General features: G+C 39.2%; 1 protein-coding gene across 1 annotated transcript in view; it reads left to right on the top strand.

Annotated features, from left to right (window-relative positions):
• The window catches only part of LOC126185121 (protein purity of essence), a 321,301-nt gene that overhangs the window by 126,191 nt on the left and 178,928 nt on the right, over nucleotides 1-16,182 (top strand). The window contains 1 exon segment of the mRNA XM_049927939.1: nucleotides 4,863-5,096. Coding sequence (XP_049783896.1) covers nucleotides 4,863-5,096 — 234 coding nt within the window.

Raw genomic sequence — 16,182 nt, 5'->3', positions numbered from 1 at the left:
ATTTTGAGGCCATTAGAGGGGTAGTAAATGACTTTGAGAGTGCAGAGGCTTTGGCAGTTTACCAGTGCAAGGAAGCTTTTAATGATATCGGTATTAAAAATATGTATTGCTGTGATTAGCACTCATTTTTCCTATATGCCTGTAAGTACCAAAAAGCTTGAAATTCAGGGTTTGGTGTAGAATGAATCTATTCAGTTAATGAATAAAATTATTCTAGTGAACTCTTCATTGCCCGAGGTGTTCCCAAGAAAACTTAAAGACAAGTTTAAAAACATTTTAAACAATAACCCAGGCTTTGAACCCTTGTGCCAAATTGATAGTTTTATTAACGGGACGGGTAAACTTTCACCAGAAACAATAAGTGCCAACATAGCACCAAAATTCAAATACTGCCCAGTTACCTCCGTTGATGTAGTACGGTGCTTATAAAAATGTTTTGATTGATCAAAGTCACAATCTTACTACCGAACATTTGTAACAGTACTTGGTAGTTTGTTTACGGTGGTAGAAAAATGCAAAATAAATTGTAGATGATGCTTTGGTCCAATAGTATTAATTAAAAGTTAATACTATTCAAAAAAATTAATGATCGAGTGTTGTTTTTTAAATAAAATATTATGGTGTTTTTGTGCGTGCCCCTCTGCATGTGATATATCTTCAATTTGGTCCTGTACATATCGATTCTTATGCTGCGACTATCTCGCATCGCATCTGCTTGTTACCAACAACAATAGCAAAGAAGGAACAATTCTTGAAACATGGCATGCGTCCCCATTTTGCAGATTTTTAGAAAATAATCCCAGAAAAGCCCCTTTCCTAAACTCTACCAGAAAGTATTCAGAAAATTATAGTAGTTCTAAATGTACCGATTTTTCGCGTGGCCAGTGCTCTTCTTTGTGATTGATATGCACACGTTCGAATTTGAGATATAATGCGTGCAGTAACTACCATGTTTCTATATTATTTGATCTTGCATATTTCGGCACTTTTCATACATTTGTTAAGTATTTTTCGTGCATATTTTGACACTTTTTGTGCATTTTTGGCCGGCAGGAGTGGCCAAGCGGTTCTAGGCGCTACAGTCTGGAACCGCACGACTGCTACAGTCACAGGTTCAAATCCTGCCTTGGGCAAGGATGTGTGTGATGTCCGTAGGTTAGTTAGGTTTAAGTAGTTCTAAGTTCTAGGGGACTGATGATCTCAGATGTTAAGTCCCATAGTGCTCAAAGCCATTTGAACCATGCATTTTTCATGCACATTTGCATGCACATTTTAAGGTTTTTATGATGCATATAATCCGGTTTCTAGTCATTGCTATACCTAGGATTGATACGTGCAAAAATATGATGGAAAAAGATATAATGTTTTAAACAAATAAGGTGCTAAAAAGTTTGCCCATTTCCAAGTGGCAAAATTTATTATGAAATCCATTTACATGTCGTTAAATCCTGAAAATTGTTATAGATGAAGGCTAGCAACCCAGTGCCTCTTCTGGTGATGGTGGGAGAAGGTGGCTAAGAAAGTCCTATAATTTGTATGTCCTTTCATGTTCTGGCAGAAGCTCTTTTAAAGATTTTCTTAACGCAAGATACAAATTCATTCATGTATTAGTGATTCTCTTTTAATGGCCACCAAACTCGAGTGTTTGCAGTTACAGATCATAGGCTTGAGATTTGAAAATGCAGGTAACAAAGCTTGATCTTAAAGCACTATCCAGCACAGAATACTAATTTGCTCCACCAGGCCACAGCACAAAATGTGCATTATTGAAACATTGCATCTTCAAAGTGTTTGCATTCACAAGAAACTGGGTAAATGAAGGCATGAAATTAACTTATTCTCTATTTAGGGCTCCTGCTAAAATATTCAATACATATCTGTTTTCCTGTTGGTAGTTTCATCTAGAATGAATTAACTGGATCATTAGCTGTTGTTCTTATGATTTGCGATACTTTTTAGTTCATATGGACAGTGTAGATACTGTCCTAAAGTACACTGATCAGGAACAAACTTACCAGTATACTGATTCAGATATTTCATAATGGGATTTTTGAGCTTGAATAGGCAGATACCACATGCTGCAAATGATGCTGCTGTATTGTATATTTAGAAAAGTCATTTATACCTTTTTAACCTGAAGATACCTTGTCTCACTAATAAACTGCTATTTCAATGTGTTATTACCATATTGTTGTTCCATATTCTTCTCATGCTTTGTGCCTTTTACATGCTGCTGAACATAATTTTGTTTTTGATTTTTATTTGTTATGATTTAGACATTACAAATATTGCATCTCACAACAAATCCATCACCCTGAATGCAGTCACTGCTAAATTATTTAACAATGCCATACAGCTATCCACCACTCATCTTGGATTTCAGCATCTTTGATGCAGACAAAAAAATAAAAATCAAATGAGCAGAATAGCACCACTGGCTGCTGTGTATGAGATACTGAACCCCAAACTGCGTCTGGTTGTGGAGTGGTCATGAAAGAAGCTCAATACAAACTACTAGTGTGGTGTCCATCTTTAGAACCAATGTACTCATAAGTAGTCAGCCTTTCCAGAAATTTATCAGATTTCAGGTTTTTTTAAATTTTGGTTTGCTATGCATCACAATATGATGATAGTAACTTGCATTAGCAAATTACATTTCTTTCTTCACGATCTCGCATATCAAAACATGTATGCAGGAAATTGTACGATACCTTTCAGTGGAAGTAATTCGGTAGCTTTCTGGAAATGAACATTGGAAGAGGAGGGGATGATAATGAGACAGCAGGCTTGCTTTCGGACTTACAAGTGCCAAACAGGTGTCCAGTGAGGCTGAAAAATCACTGCTAAGTATGTATGAGCATTTCAGATGATGAAGCCTGACCTCAAAGGCATGAGAAGTTATTCTAAGTGCCTGTATGTATGGTTTCACTTTGATGATCCAGTTGGAAGAGTGGTACTTAACTGGAAAGCAACAGGGCTTAAGAAAGCACTTCACAGTAATCTACCAAAAAAGGTGTAAATAAAGCATAAAAGCCAGTCAGTGCAATATTAATGATATTTGCAGTTCATTAGCAATGATTAAAACATTTATTTTCAATCAGATAACACACATGTTTAGAGTAACTCTTTCACATAACAGCCTGTCTGAAGTCTAGTGGAGCATTTCTGTCTCTTACTTTCTTTCAAAAACAAAAAACAGCTTTGTAGTAGATGGGGAAACACTTTTAGGACAAAACAAAAACATTCTGAGAAGCATTTATTTCATGTTTTATTTGCATGCCAAGTCCTAGAATTTTTTCCTAATGAACCATTTGACTGCTAGAGATGTACACTCTGCATTTTATACTGTGAACAGCTTTGTTGTTGCTGTTACTGCTCACCTAATGCTGCTACCCTTGTTGAGAGATGGCATTCCGGATGTTTGGGCGAAAAAATTTGATTTTTGCACATTTTACAGTCTGACACCTTTGCTCAGTGAAGGACTGAATTTGTTTTAATTATTCGGCGTCGTTACTGTGCTGCATCCAATTAATTAAAGCATTGCACAAAATTTTAATGAGTTTGCAAAGGAAGAATGCACTGTGTAGACTTTTTGTGAGAGCACAGTGTTATCTCATTTTGTTCTCGAGATACTGGTTTATATATTCTGTCCCTGTGCATCGGGAATCAAGGTCAAGCAGACATATTTCTTGAATGTGTGAAACGTTTTATGCAAATGATAGCCTGTAAAGAAGCTCGTATGTTGTATGATAAATACTTGAAACATTTTTATTCACCAAGATATGTAAGTATCTCATCCACAGTAGTGAGAGAATGAGTAGCTCTTAAGGAAAACCCGGAGGCTGCATTTAAATACATCCCTGGCATGTAGGGAGCAGTGGACCATGACGAGTTAACTTGTCCGCAGCAGTCAAAGGTTTAAATTGACACTTGTCTCTGGCAAGATGTTGAATGTGTACAAACATAAAGTTGCTCCGTGGTTTGGAATCCATGTTAAATTGGAATGAATTAGCAAGTGCTCAGGACAGAGTCCATCAAGGCAACGCCACTTCCAGTAATATGCCTAGTAAAGTGCTGTGACATTCAGAATAAACATCCAGTTGATACCAGCTGTACTTTTCCTTTACATAATTGGCAATATCAGGAATGAGTTGTATGATCAAGGGCAGTCTGTTTTCATTTCAGCAAAATGGTACACAGTTCCTTCAGTAAGTCGTTATCAAGTGTTTGTCACATAATGCAACTGATAAAGTTATCTGTGTTGAAGAACATGACTATTGATGTCATTTAAAACTAACTTTAATGTACTGAAGGAGGAATAAGAAATGTTATGAATTTGTTTTCTATTCTGATGTGGTTGCGGGTAGAAGGTGAATGTGTTCTTTATATACTCTTGTAGTGAGAAACATTTAACATTCTTACACTGACCATTAGCCCCATTACGATTCATTGAATTATTACAATGACATAATTTTGACAAAATAAGGCTCAAAGTATGTATAGTACTGAAGAATGAGTTGCAGATGTGCCTTGTATATTACTTTTTCTGTATTAGAGTTCTTCATCCTTACTATTCTCCTAGCTGTCATTGATATGACGTACAGTTGATTGCACAGGTACATCATACGTCCTAAGTCTCCGAACTTGTACCTATTGAAGGAAGCCAAGAGATAAAGAAAATGTGCAAATAGGTTGTATGCTAGGTTTAGTGTTTGAATGTTTTGAGCAGCTTCAGTTACTGTTTACAACTTGTCAGTATGAAGAGTGTCCCCTACCTTATCTTGTGAATTGATACCTTTATTTACATTGAGCAAATTAGCAGTTGAAATTACATTTTTGTTTGTTTTTCATATTTCTTCCAGGATTAACACAGATAGAAGCAACTGTACAGGCTGTTGTGGAAATTATTCATGCATTCACAATTTCTGATCCTGAAAATACACTCCCAACTGCTGCAGCACTCTACTTACAACTTTTGTTGTGTGAGGATGTGCTAGTGAGCTTCAGTGCAAAACAGGCGTTACTTAGAGTCTTAAGACCAAGAGTTCAGAGACAGCGAGGTGCTGTAGCAACACCACCAGTTTGTAGCACACCAGGTATGTTTAACTTATATTTGTTCTCTTTTGGGATTGACTGTTTCAGAAAAATTCTAGTACACTTCCTGGCAAAAAAAAAGTGAAGCATTCAGAAGATACGGTCAGATGTCAATGTAACAGGTACATAAATGATTTAGAGTTGCAATTGTCTCTGACAGGTAGGTTAGGCACTGGAGTGCATTAGTGTCATTTTGTGTTTGGGGTTGTTGCCAGTCCTGGTAGGGTATGTGAGGTTTGTGAACATGTTAGATGTTGAATGATCACTTCAGAGGACAGAGATGCCACATACTAACATGAGAAAGTTTTATCAGTACCTGATAGAGTTTAAATGGACCTCTTTGTAGGTCTCTATTTGGCTGGTTGGTCAAATTATGGCCATTGGTCCACAGTGTATGCTTCCTTTTCATGGTACTACTCTAAAACAGCTGCGTGTGGTGTTGTGTTGACTGCAGCATTTGCATGGGGTGGTGATAACCTAGACATGCTTCTGCTACTTTCTGACTAACAGTGCAGGATGACACAGAGTGTTGCAAGGAATCCATTACTTGTTTTTATCTGCGCAAATTTGTGGGGCATTTGAATGTGACAACCATGCCTCAGTGCCAGAAGGGAGGGTCTCCAAATAGTGCACTAAGCACATTGTAGCCCCTTCACTTCTGCACCTGCAATCTAAGAACAAGTAATGGATTCCTTGCAACATTCTGTGTCATCCTGCACCGTTAGTCAGAAAGTAAGAGGAACATGTCTAGGTTATCACTGTCCCATGCGTATGCTGCAGTCAACACAACACCACACGCAGCTGTTTTGGAGTAGCGCCATGTCCAGGAAACATACACTGTGGACCAATGGTGTCAAATTATGTTGAAAAATGAATTGCAGTTTTTCAACAAGACAATATTTGTCCACACAGCATGTGTCTATAAATGTCTACGTGTTGTTGAGATACTCCTGTGGTCAGCAAGATCCGCATACCTGTTGCTGTTCTTCTTTGGCACGTGAGTGTAGTGTACACAGAATCAGCTAAATGAAAAATCCATGCAATACACATATTTATTTATATATAAAAATGAAATTACGAATTTTCCTTTGTGTGAAACTGTGTTCATGAGATCGTATGTCGATTTAAAGTTCTATATTCGCATATTTTACTGTTCATGTTGTTTCTGCGTAGTCTTTCTTTCATTGATTGTACCAGTACCCATTTGTATTGTGATATATTGTGAAATTTTGAACATTTGTGAGTGCTGCAATAAATTCTGGCTGTTATTGTTAATTCAGGATGTATACAACCAGGAAATCCAGGAAAAACCTGGGAATGTTTCAATGTTTTAGTTTCCAGTTAAATTTTTGTAATTTTAACTGGCGAGAACTGATACTTCAACAAAGAATATTATTGTATCCTGCTGTTGCAGAGTAATACTGCAGCAGCGAAATATAAATGAGAGAAAAAGAAGTAAATTTAAGTTGCAATGAAATGTGCCATTTACAGCAACAAAACACAGTGCACGTACAAGTGTCTGCCAACAGCAAAATTTGTCAAAGGCATTACAATGAATACTACACAGTACCCATAACAAACTGCTTGCAGTGAGCAAGATGTCACAACTGTTTACATTAGGTTTGTTTGAACAGTTGCTAGCAGGCTCATGCACATGCGCAGTTGAGTCGTGTATGAGCAGTATGTTTTCCTACTTCTGGCTATTTGAAGCATGGCTGTTAGCTTTATCAGCAGGAGCAGCAAGCTGCCAGATACCACCCAGAGAAATTTTTCTGGCATGCCCAAGCTACCAGATTCGTGCATGTGCAGAGCAGTCTGAGTTGGTGTTGGGAAGGGTAGTATCCATGTGACCCATATTTACGCCTAGTGATTTTGCTGTTTCCTCTTTGTTTACAGCTCCCTCATCAAATGAAAACAAAATGGATTTCTGTGGTTGGCTGTTATCAGTTGAATTAAAATAGATTCACATAATTATGGAAGGCTACAATATGTTATTAGTTTCAGTTTTCTGATTTTATTTTACTTCCATGGTTTTGGCAGTTGAGCATTAATCACCTTGCAGAACAATGAAGTTTTTCTTTTGTTGATTTGGTAAAGAAATGTTGCTTTTATTAATATTTTCTGCTGAGACAGTAAATTTACTTGAAACGAAATGTTTCATTCCACACTATGGGCTAGCATCAACTGTTCACTGAATTTCAAGTGCACGTTTTCATCTTCTGGTGAGACTGATGACCTAAGTAGTTTAGCCCCTTTAAACCACAAACAAACCAACCAACCATCTTCTGGCAGTTATGGCATTATGCCATAATAAAGAACAGGTACTACAACAAAATTTACATCCCAAAAGCCACATGGAAAAGCTTAATATCAGGTTGGGGCCTACTGCATTGTGAATGTGGACATACGAATGTGCACTTCAACCGAAATTATACATTTTAGTATGGTTTACAAAATTCCGATGCTCTTGGAGTATCATCTGATGTCCTGTTTCTTTTATGACCTAATGTAAGGTCCCTTAATGCTTTTCTAACAGGTCGTGGGAGAATATTGAGACTGGTGGTTTGAAGAGTATTACTTCAAAAGTAAATTTCCTTTTATTCAAGGCGAATTATGTTACATGTGAGAATATGTGATGAACATTCACAGATTGTTTGACCTTCATTTAAAGTTAACACTTTGAGGACCAGCAACTTAAAGAATTTCAAGCCCAGAGGACCAGGCGTTTATGTCATTATTTAAAATGTTACTGGCACATTTGTGTGATTTATCCTAAAATGTAACACACTTAAAGAAAGTCCAATATTATGCATGAAAACTTAGCTTTTCTGGTAGCTTACTAATCTTAGAGTCAAATATTACATGTGAAAGCTTACCTTTTCTTGTAACCACACTTGTTTATTAATTTAAACCAAAACTTTTCCTATTTCTGTGTCCACACTATGTAACAATGATGTTGCTATTGGCTGATTACCCCACGTGTCCTATGCTCTGAACATCTGCTGTCATCATCTGGTGAGAACACACGACATGAGCTACGATTGGCTTTTAGAAGCACTTTGCAATCTCGATTTCAATGCTTCAGAAACTAATGTGCTGTGTTTGGTGGAATTCGGATTTATATTTTTGTGATATGAAAATATACGGTGTATTTGTTTTTGCCAGGCTTCATTGTCTAAAGTGCTGGGAAGTTCCAACCCGGTGTATAAAACCTTAACCATTCAAAGGATTGGTAAGATTTGCAGTTCCAAGGGAAGGTATACTGTCACTTAACACAGAAAGGCGTATTTTTAACCAGGAAATTGGCGAAAATTTCATTTTCCCTCCCTTGACCACGTATACACATTATGATTGTATCAGTGTAAACAAACATGCATTTTTGAGACTTTTCGGAAGCTACCATTATCCCTTCCACAATCTATGAGCAATTGGTAGCTAATCAGCTTCTGTGATTTAGTTACTGTAACAGATTTTCTAGCTGTGTATTGTGTTGCATCAATTTCCCTTAAAGAGGAGTAGCCCTATATATTACCTGTATTTATCATAAATTAACATTGTTTTCGAGTTAACTAACAACTACAATTAACCTCAAAACATTTTAGGTGACAAGTAGTTTTTACCACAGGTTTTTGTGTTGCCTTAAAAGAAATCTCATTTTGTGTATTTACTTCAATTAACCAACAAGTTTGAGGTGCTGTCTTTCACTGAAACTGAACCTGAGCTAGCGGGACTCACTTCACCTGTTTTGTGGAAACCTGTTTTGTCTGGTTTCAGAAGGCAAACGCAAAAGGGTAGGGCTCTATTAATCATTGGCAGTTCAGATGTATGGCAGATGATGGTACCCCTTAGGTAAATGGCAGCAAGGGACAGGAAAGGACACCATTTGCACTCAGTATGTGTGCTTGGGGCCATCATTCAGCATGTTGAAGAGGCTATTCCAGCAGCCATAGAGGCAACAGGGTGCTACCAACTCCAGTGAATGGCAGAGGAGGTTGAAAAGACCAGCCTTGCACAAGAAGTTTCAAGGAAGCCCACAATTTGCACCATTGTCCTCAGAACTGATTGTGGCCCTTTGGTTCTGAGTCAAGTGGAAGGACTCAGCGAGATACTTCGAAAGTTCTGTGACAAGCTGGGTGGTGACTTCCCCGACTTGTGCCATTTGGTTGAGAACTGTAGGGTCCCCTAAATGGGTCAGGTGTGCACTACTCATCAGAGCCTGCTACTGGGATAGCTGACTGTGTGTGGCGTCCACACAATGGTTGTTTAGATTAGGCAACTGCCCATCCAATTCAGACAATGTTAGGTGTAGAAAACCCAGAAGTATCAGTGTAAGATGGAAAGAACTGCCTCCCACAAGTGAGAGTAGTAAAATCTGAATGGTAAACTGCATAAGCATTTGCAATAAAGTGCCTGAGTTTAAATCACACATGAAAAGCGGTGAAGCTCGCATAACACTAGGTACAAAAAGCTGATTGAAACCTGAAATTGATAGCAGTGGTATTTGTGGGAAAATTTAGGTGTGTATTGTAAGGACGGGCAATTGGGAGATGGAGGTGGTTATTTGTTGCAGTAGACAAGAAACTCAAATCCACCGAGGCAGAAATTCAAGCTGCATGTGAGGTTGTTGCACAAGACCCAGTATCTCAAGTGGGCATAAAATGATGATTGGATCCTTCTATCACCTGCTAGACTCATCTCCTGATGTAACCAAAAACTTTAGAGATGATGATGATGATGATGATGATGATGATGAGCGTTTGGCGTCATTGGCCGGGAGGCCCCTCGCGGGGCAGGTCCGGCCGCCTTGGCGCAGGTCTTTATTACATTCGGCGCCACATTGGGCGACCTGCACGCCGGATGGGGATGAAATGATGATGAACACAACACAACACCCAGTCCCTGAGCGGAGAAAATCTCCGACCCAGCCGGGAATCGAACCCGGGCCCGGAGGACGGCAATCCGTCACGCTGACCACTCAGCTACTGGGGCGGACACTTTAGAGATAACCTCAGGTCACTTTGTATGTAAGTTCCCCAGTCATACTATAATCATCAATTGGAGAGTTTAATCATCCAACAGTTAACTGGAGAAAATTACAGTTTTTTAGTGGTGGGCATGATAAGACATGCTGTTAAACTTTACTGAATGCCTTCTCCGAAAACTAACTGGAACAGATGGTTAGGAACCCCACTCATGATGGAAATATATTGAAGATAATGGCAACAAGTAGACCTGACCTCTTTGAGGATGTCCACATCGAGACTGGTATCAGTGACTATAACAAGGTTGTGGCAACAACGATTACCATAGTACAAAGGACAACTAAAACAAGCTTAAAGATATACATATTCAATAAACTAGATAAAAAATCAGTTGTGGCATATTTCAATGAGGAACTTGAAACTTTAAGCATAGGGCAAGAGCATGCAGAGGATCTATGGCTCAAGTTTGAAAGAATAGTTGACCGTGCCCTGAATAGACATGTACCCAGTAGAACAGTTCATAATGGGAGGGAACCCCTGTGGTATATAGTTACCGTAGAGAAACTTCTAAAGAAAGAGAGATTACTGCATAATAGGTGTAAAACAAAGTGTAGGGCTGTAGGTACAGATGCTGACTGAAATGCGTTTGGCTGTCAAGAGAGCAATGCATGGTGCCTTCAATAACTACCATAGCAGAATATTGTCAAGCGATCTTTCACAGAACGCAGAGAAATTCTGGTTGTATGTAGAGGCTCTTGGTGGTCCAAAGTTAGTGTCCAGTTCCTAGTGATTAAAACAGGAACTGAAGTTGAGGGCAGCAAAGCAAAAGCTTGAAAAGATTAACTCCAATTCCAAATGATCCTTTACAAAGAAAAATCCAGGAGAATTGCCCCAGTTTAATTCTCATTGCCTTGAAAAGAGGAATGAAAAAAGTATTAGAGTCAGTGGTGTTGGAAAAACAGCTGAAATCTTTAAAATTGAACCAAGCACCAGGGCCTTACAGAATCCCTGTCGGATTCTATACTGAATTTGCGGCTGAGTTAGCCCCTCTTCTAACTATAATCTATCATAGATCCCTCAGACAAAGAAATGTGCCCACTTCTTGGAAAAAGGCACAGGTCACACCTATCTACAAGAAGGGTAGTAAAAGTGATCCATAAAATTATCGTCCAGTATCCTTGACATCGATTTGTTGCAGAATCTTGGAACATATTCTGAGCTCAAACGTAATGAGTTATTTTGAACAGAATGACGTCCACAATGCCAACCAGCATGTATTTCGAAAACATCAATCATGTTAAACCCGTTTCACGCTTTCCTCACATGACATATTGAAAGCTTTGGATCAAGGCAATCTGATAGGTGTTGTACTTCCTGATTTTCGAAAAGCGTTTGACTCAGTACCACACCTATGTTTATTGTCAAAAGTATGACCATATGGTGTATCAAGTGAAATTAGTGACTGAATTGAGGAATTTTTGGTAGGGAGGATGCAGCATGTTATCTTGAATGGAGAGCCATCATCAGATGTAAAAGTAATTTCAGGTGTGTCGCAGGGAAGTGTGTTGTGATCTTTGCTGTTCATGTTGTATATTAATGACCTTTCAGGCAATATTAATACTGGGTGTTTCAGTTAATTTTTTGTAATTTTGACTGGTAGGAAATAATACTCTAACAAAGCATATTACTGCATCTCACTACTGCAGAATAATACTGCAGCAATAAAACATGAACAAGAGAAAAAAAAACTAAAATAAAACCTAAGTTGCGAAGGAAATGCGCCATGTAAACAACAAAACACAGTGCTCATACAAGCGTCTGCCAGTAGCAAGGCTTTAGGAAGACTATGCAGTGCTTTGTAATAACAAATTGCCTCTGATGAGCATGACGTCACAACTTTTTACATTAGATTTGTGTGAGCAGTTGCAAGTGAGCCCATGCACATGCGCAGTTGAGTCGGGCATGTACCTTCTCCCACTTCTGGCCAATGTGTGGCTGTTAGCTTTATAAGCAAGCATCAAGATGCTACCCGGAAAAATTTTACTGGCGTGCGCAAGCTGCCATATTCACTGGGAGCAAACCGGGGTATCTGCCCTGGGCGGCAATTTCAGCCAATCATTAATCGCTGTGCTGAACAATGAAGTTATTTTTGTCGGTTTGCTAAAGAAATATGGCTTTTCCGCTGAGGCAGTCAATTTATTTGAAATGAAGTGTTTAATTCCACACTATTGGCTAGTTTCAACTGTTCGCTGCATTTCAAAAGAACATGCTTTAATTTTCTAGCACGTATGGCATTATGCCATAATAAAGAACCAAAAATGAGATAATACAGTAGTGGTACTCCAAGACAATTTACAACCGAATCTGGACATACGAGTGTGCACTTTAAGCTGATTTATGCATTTTAGTATGGTTCACGAAATTCCTCCGACGTCTTGTTTTTTTTATGAAATAATGTAAGATCTTTTAATGTTTTACACGCATGAACATATGGGCTTCCTGCGTCATCGTAGCTGTGCAAGCGCGGTGACGCCTGGTATCTGGTGCTCTGTGGCATCTGCTGAAAAGAACCTCTTTCTAACAGGTTGCGGGAGAATATTACGAATCATTGATTGAAAAGCGTTACTTTCAAAGTAAATTTCCTTTTGCGCAAGATGAACTAAGTGCGAGAATGTGCAATCAATTTCTTAAATCACAGAGCGTTGGACTCTCATTGAAAAATCAACTATTTGAGGACGACCATTTAGAAAAAAATTTGAGCCCAGAAGATCAGACATTTATGTCGGTATTAAAAATTTTACTGGCATAATTGTGTGATGTATCTTAAAGTGTAACACGTGCAAAAAAGATCAACATTATACGTGAAAATTTTAACTTCTCTTGCAGCTTATTAATCATCAAGACCAGTATTATATGTGAAAGCTCTGCTTTTCTTCTACCAACACCATGTATATTACCGTATATACTCGAATAATGCAAGCATGTTTTTTTCCGAATTTTAGGACGAAAAACTGGGGTGCGCAGATTATTCGAAACATTGTTGATACTGCTCCACCTCCAACAATACATCCCATTATACTATTGCATTGTTGCAGCCTCAGTCTGTGACGCATCAGAAGCACATTAGGAGTGAAGTATTAACATCTTCAAACTTGTTAATTATGGCTACAAGTTCTCATTATCACTTATACACTGCTAAAGAAAAAGTGAAAATTATTGAAGAAGCCGAGAATATTGGATACCGTGCAGCAGGAAGAAAGTACAACGTAAGTGAGAGTTGTATTCAAGACTGGCGAAAAAATAAAACGTAGCTTCAAGAAACTAACAGTAATTGCCAGGCATTTCACGGCCAAATGACGAATCATCCGGACTCGAGAAAAGACTCTGCGATTATGTAGATGAGAAGCGACAATACGGATACGCGGAACAAGTGAAATGTGCCAACTTAAAGCATTGTCTTTAGCCAAAGAACTAGGCATTACCAGTTTCAAAGCTGGCAGGCTCTGGCTATCAAGATTTTTTAACCGAAATGGTTTAGGATTCCGGAGGAAAAAATAGTGAATTTTCATTGTTATGTGATAAATCTGCGCCGTAAACAGTCCTATACAGAGTGGTCCATTGATCGTGACCGGGCCAAATATTCCACGAAATAAGCGTTAAACGAAAAAACTACAAAGAATGAAACTTGGCTAGCTTGAAGGGGGAAACCAGATGGCGCTATGGTTGGCCCGCTAGATGGCGCTGCCGTAGGTCAAACGGATATTTCTGCATTTTTTCAAATAGGAACCCCCATTTTTATTACATATTCGTGTAGTACGTAAAGAAATAGAATGTTTTAGTTGGACCACTTTTTTCACTTTGTGATAGATGGCGCTGTAATAGTAACATACATATGGCTCACAATTTTAGACGAACAGTTGGTAACAGGTAGGTTTTTTAAATTAAAATACAGAACGTAGGTACGTTTGAACATTTTATTTCTGTTGTTCCAATGTGATACATGTACCTTTGTGAACTTATCATTTCTGAGAACACGTGCTGCTACAGCGTGATTACCTGTAAATACCACTTTAATGAAATAAATGCTGAAAATGATGTCCGTCAACCTCAGTGCATTTGGCAATACGTGTAACGACATTCCTCTCAACAGCGAGTAGTTCGCCTTCCGTAATGTTCGCACATGCATTGACAATGCGCTGGCGCATGTTGTCAGGCGTTGTCGGTGGATCACGATAGCAAATAGCCTTCAACTTTCCCCACAGAAATAAATCCGGGGACTTCAGATCCGGTGAACGTGCGGGCCACGGTATAGCGCTTCGACGACCAATCCACCTGTCATGAAATACGCTGTTCAATACCGTTTCAACTGCACGCGAGCTATGTGACGGACATCCATCATGTTGGAAGTACATCGCCATTCTGTCATGCAGTGAAACATCTTGTAGTAACATTGGTAGAACATTACCATGGAAATCAGCATACATTGCACCATTTAGATTGCCATCGATAAAATGGGAGCCAATTATCCTTCCTCCCATAATGCCGCACCATACATTAACCTGGCAAGGTCGCTGATGTTCCACTTGTCGCAGCCATCGTGGATTTTGCGTTGCCCAATAGTGCATATTATGCTGGTTTACGTTACCGCTGTTGGTGAATGACGCTTCGTCGCTAAATAGAACTCATGCAAAAAATCTGTCATCGTCCCGTAATTTCTCCTGTGCCCAGTGGCAGAACTGTACACAACGTTCAAAGTCGTCGCCATGCAATTCCTAGTGCATAGAAATATAGTACGGGTGCAATTGATGTTGATGTAGCATTCTCAACACCATCGTTTTTGAGTTTCCTGATTTTCGTGCAATTTGTCTGCTAGTGATGTGCGGATTAGCTGCGACCGCAGCGAAAACACCTACTTGGGCATCATCATTTGTTGCAGGTCGTGGTTGACGTTTCGCATGTGGCTGAACACTTCCCGTTTCCTTAAATAACATAACTATCCGGGGAACGGTCCAGACACTTGGACACAGGATACCGAGCAGCATACATAGCATATGCCCGTTGGGCATTTTGATCACAACAGCCATACATCAACACGATATCGACCTTTTCCGTAATTGGCAAACGGTCCATTTTAACACGGGTAATGTATCACGAAGCAAATACCGTCCGCACTGGCGGAATGTTACGTGATACCACGTACTTATATGTTTGTGACTATTACAGCCCCATCTATCACAAAGCGAAAAAACATTCACATTTCTTTACCTACTACATGAATATGTAATAAAAATGGGGATTCCTATTTTTAAAAATGCAGTTAATATCAGTTTGACCTATGGCAGCGCCATGTAGCGGGCCAACCATAGCACCATCTGGTTTCCCCCTTCAAGCTAGATGAGTTTCGTCCTTTGTAGTTTTTACGTTTGATGCTTATTTCGTGAGATATTTGAACCTGTCACTATCAATGGACCACCCTGTATATTCTCGCAAATTGGTAATGCGGATCAAACGCCAGTCTATTTTGAGATGCCGCTCGACAACACAGTGAACAGGAAAGGAGAATCGAGCATCACGATAGGAACTGGTGGCAGTGAGAAAGATGTACAGTGATGTTGTGTGTAACTGGCGATGAACGAAAGCTACCACCTTATGTGATATTTAAAAGGAAAACTATTCCGAAAATAACAGTAAAAGGCATACCGGTATTAGTGAGAGCGAACTGGAAAGGGTGGATGGACAATGAACTTATAATTGACTGGGTGACACATGTTTGGCAACATCGTCCTGGTGCGGTACTGAATTTACGCAACATGTTGGTCCTGGACAGCTTCCGCGGACATACAACTAAGGAAGTGCGAGACAAATTACAAAAAGGGAAAAGTGACTTGGTCATTATCAAATGGTTCAAATGGCTCTGAGCACTATGGGACTTAACATCTGTGGTCATCAGTCCCCTAGAGCTTAGAACTACTTAAACCTAACTAACCTAAGGACATCACACAACACCCAGTTATCACGAGTGTTATTCGAGGGCGCAGATTATTCGAGTATATACGGTAATGTATACCATTAACTTTTCCTATTTGTGTGTATGCGCCACTTAACA

This window comes from Schistocerca cancellata, chromosome 4 (assembly GCF_023864275.1).
Source record: "Schistocerca cancellata isolate TAMUIC-IGC-003103 chromosome 4, iqSchCanc2.1, whole genome shotgun sequence".
In the NCBI taxonomy this organism is placed as follows: Eukaryota; Metazoa; Arthropoda; class Insecta; order Orthoptera; family Acrididae; genus Schistocerca; species Schistocerca cancellata.
The sequence above is the reverse complement of the archived record's forward strand: the minus strand, read 5'-3'. Positions and strand labels throughout refer to the sequence as shown.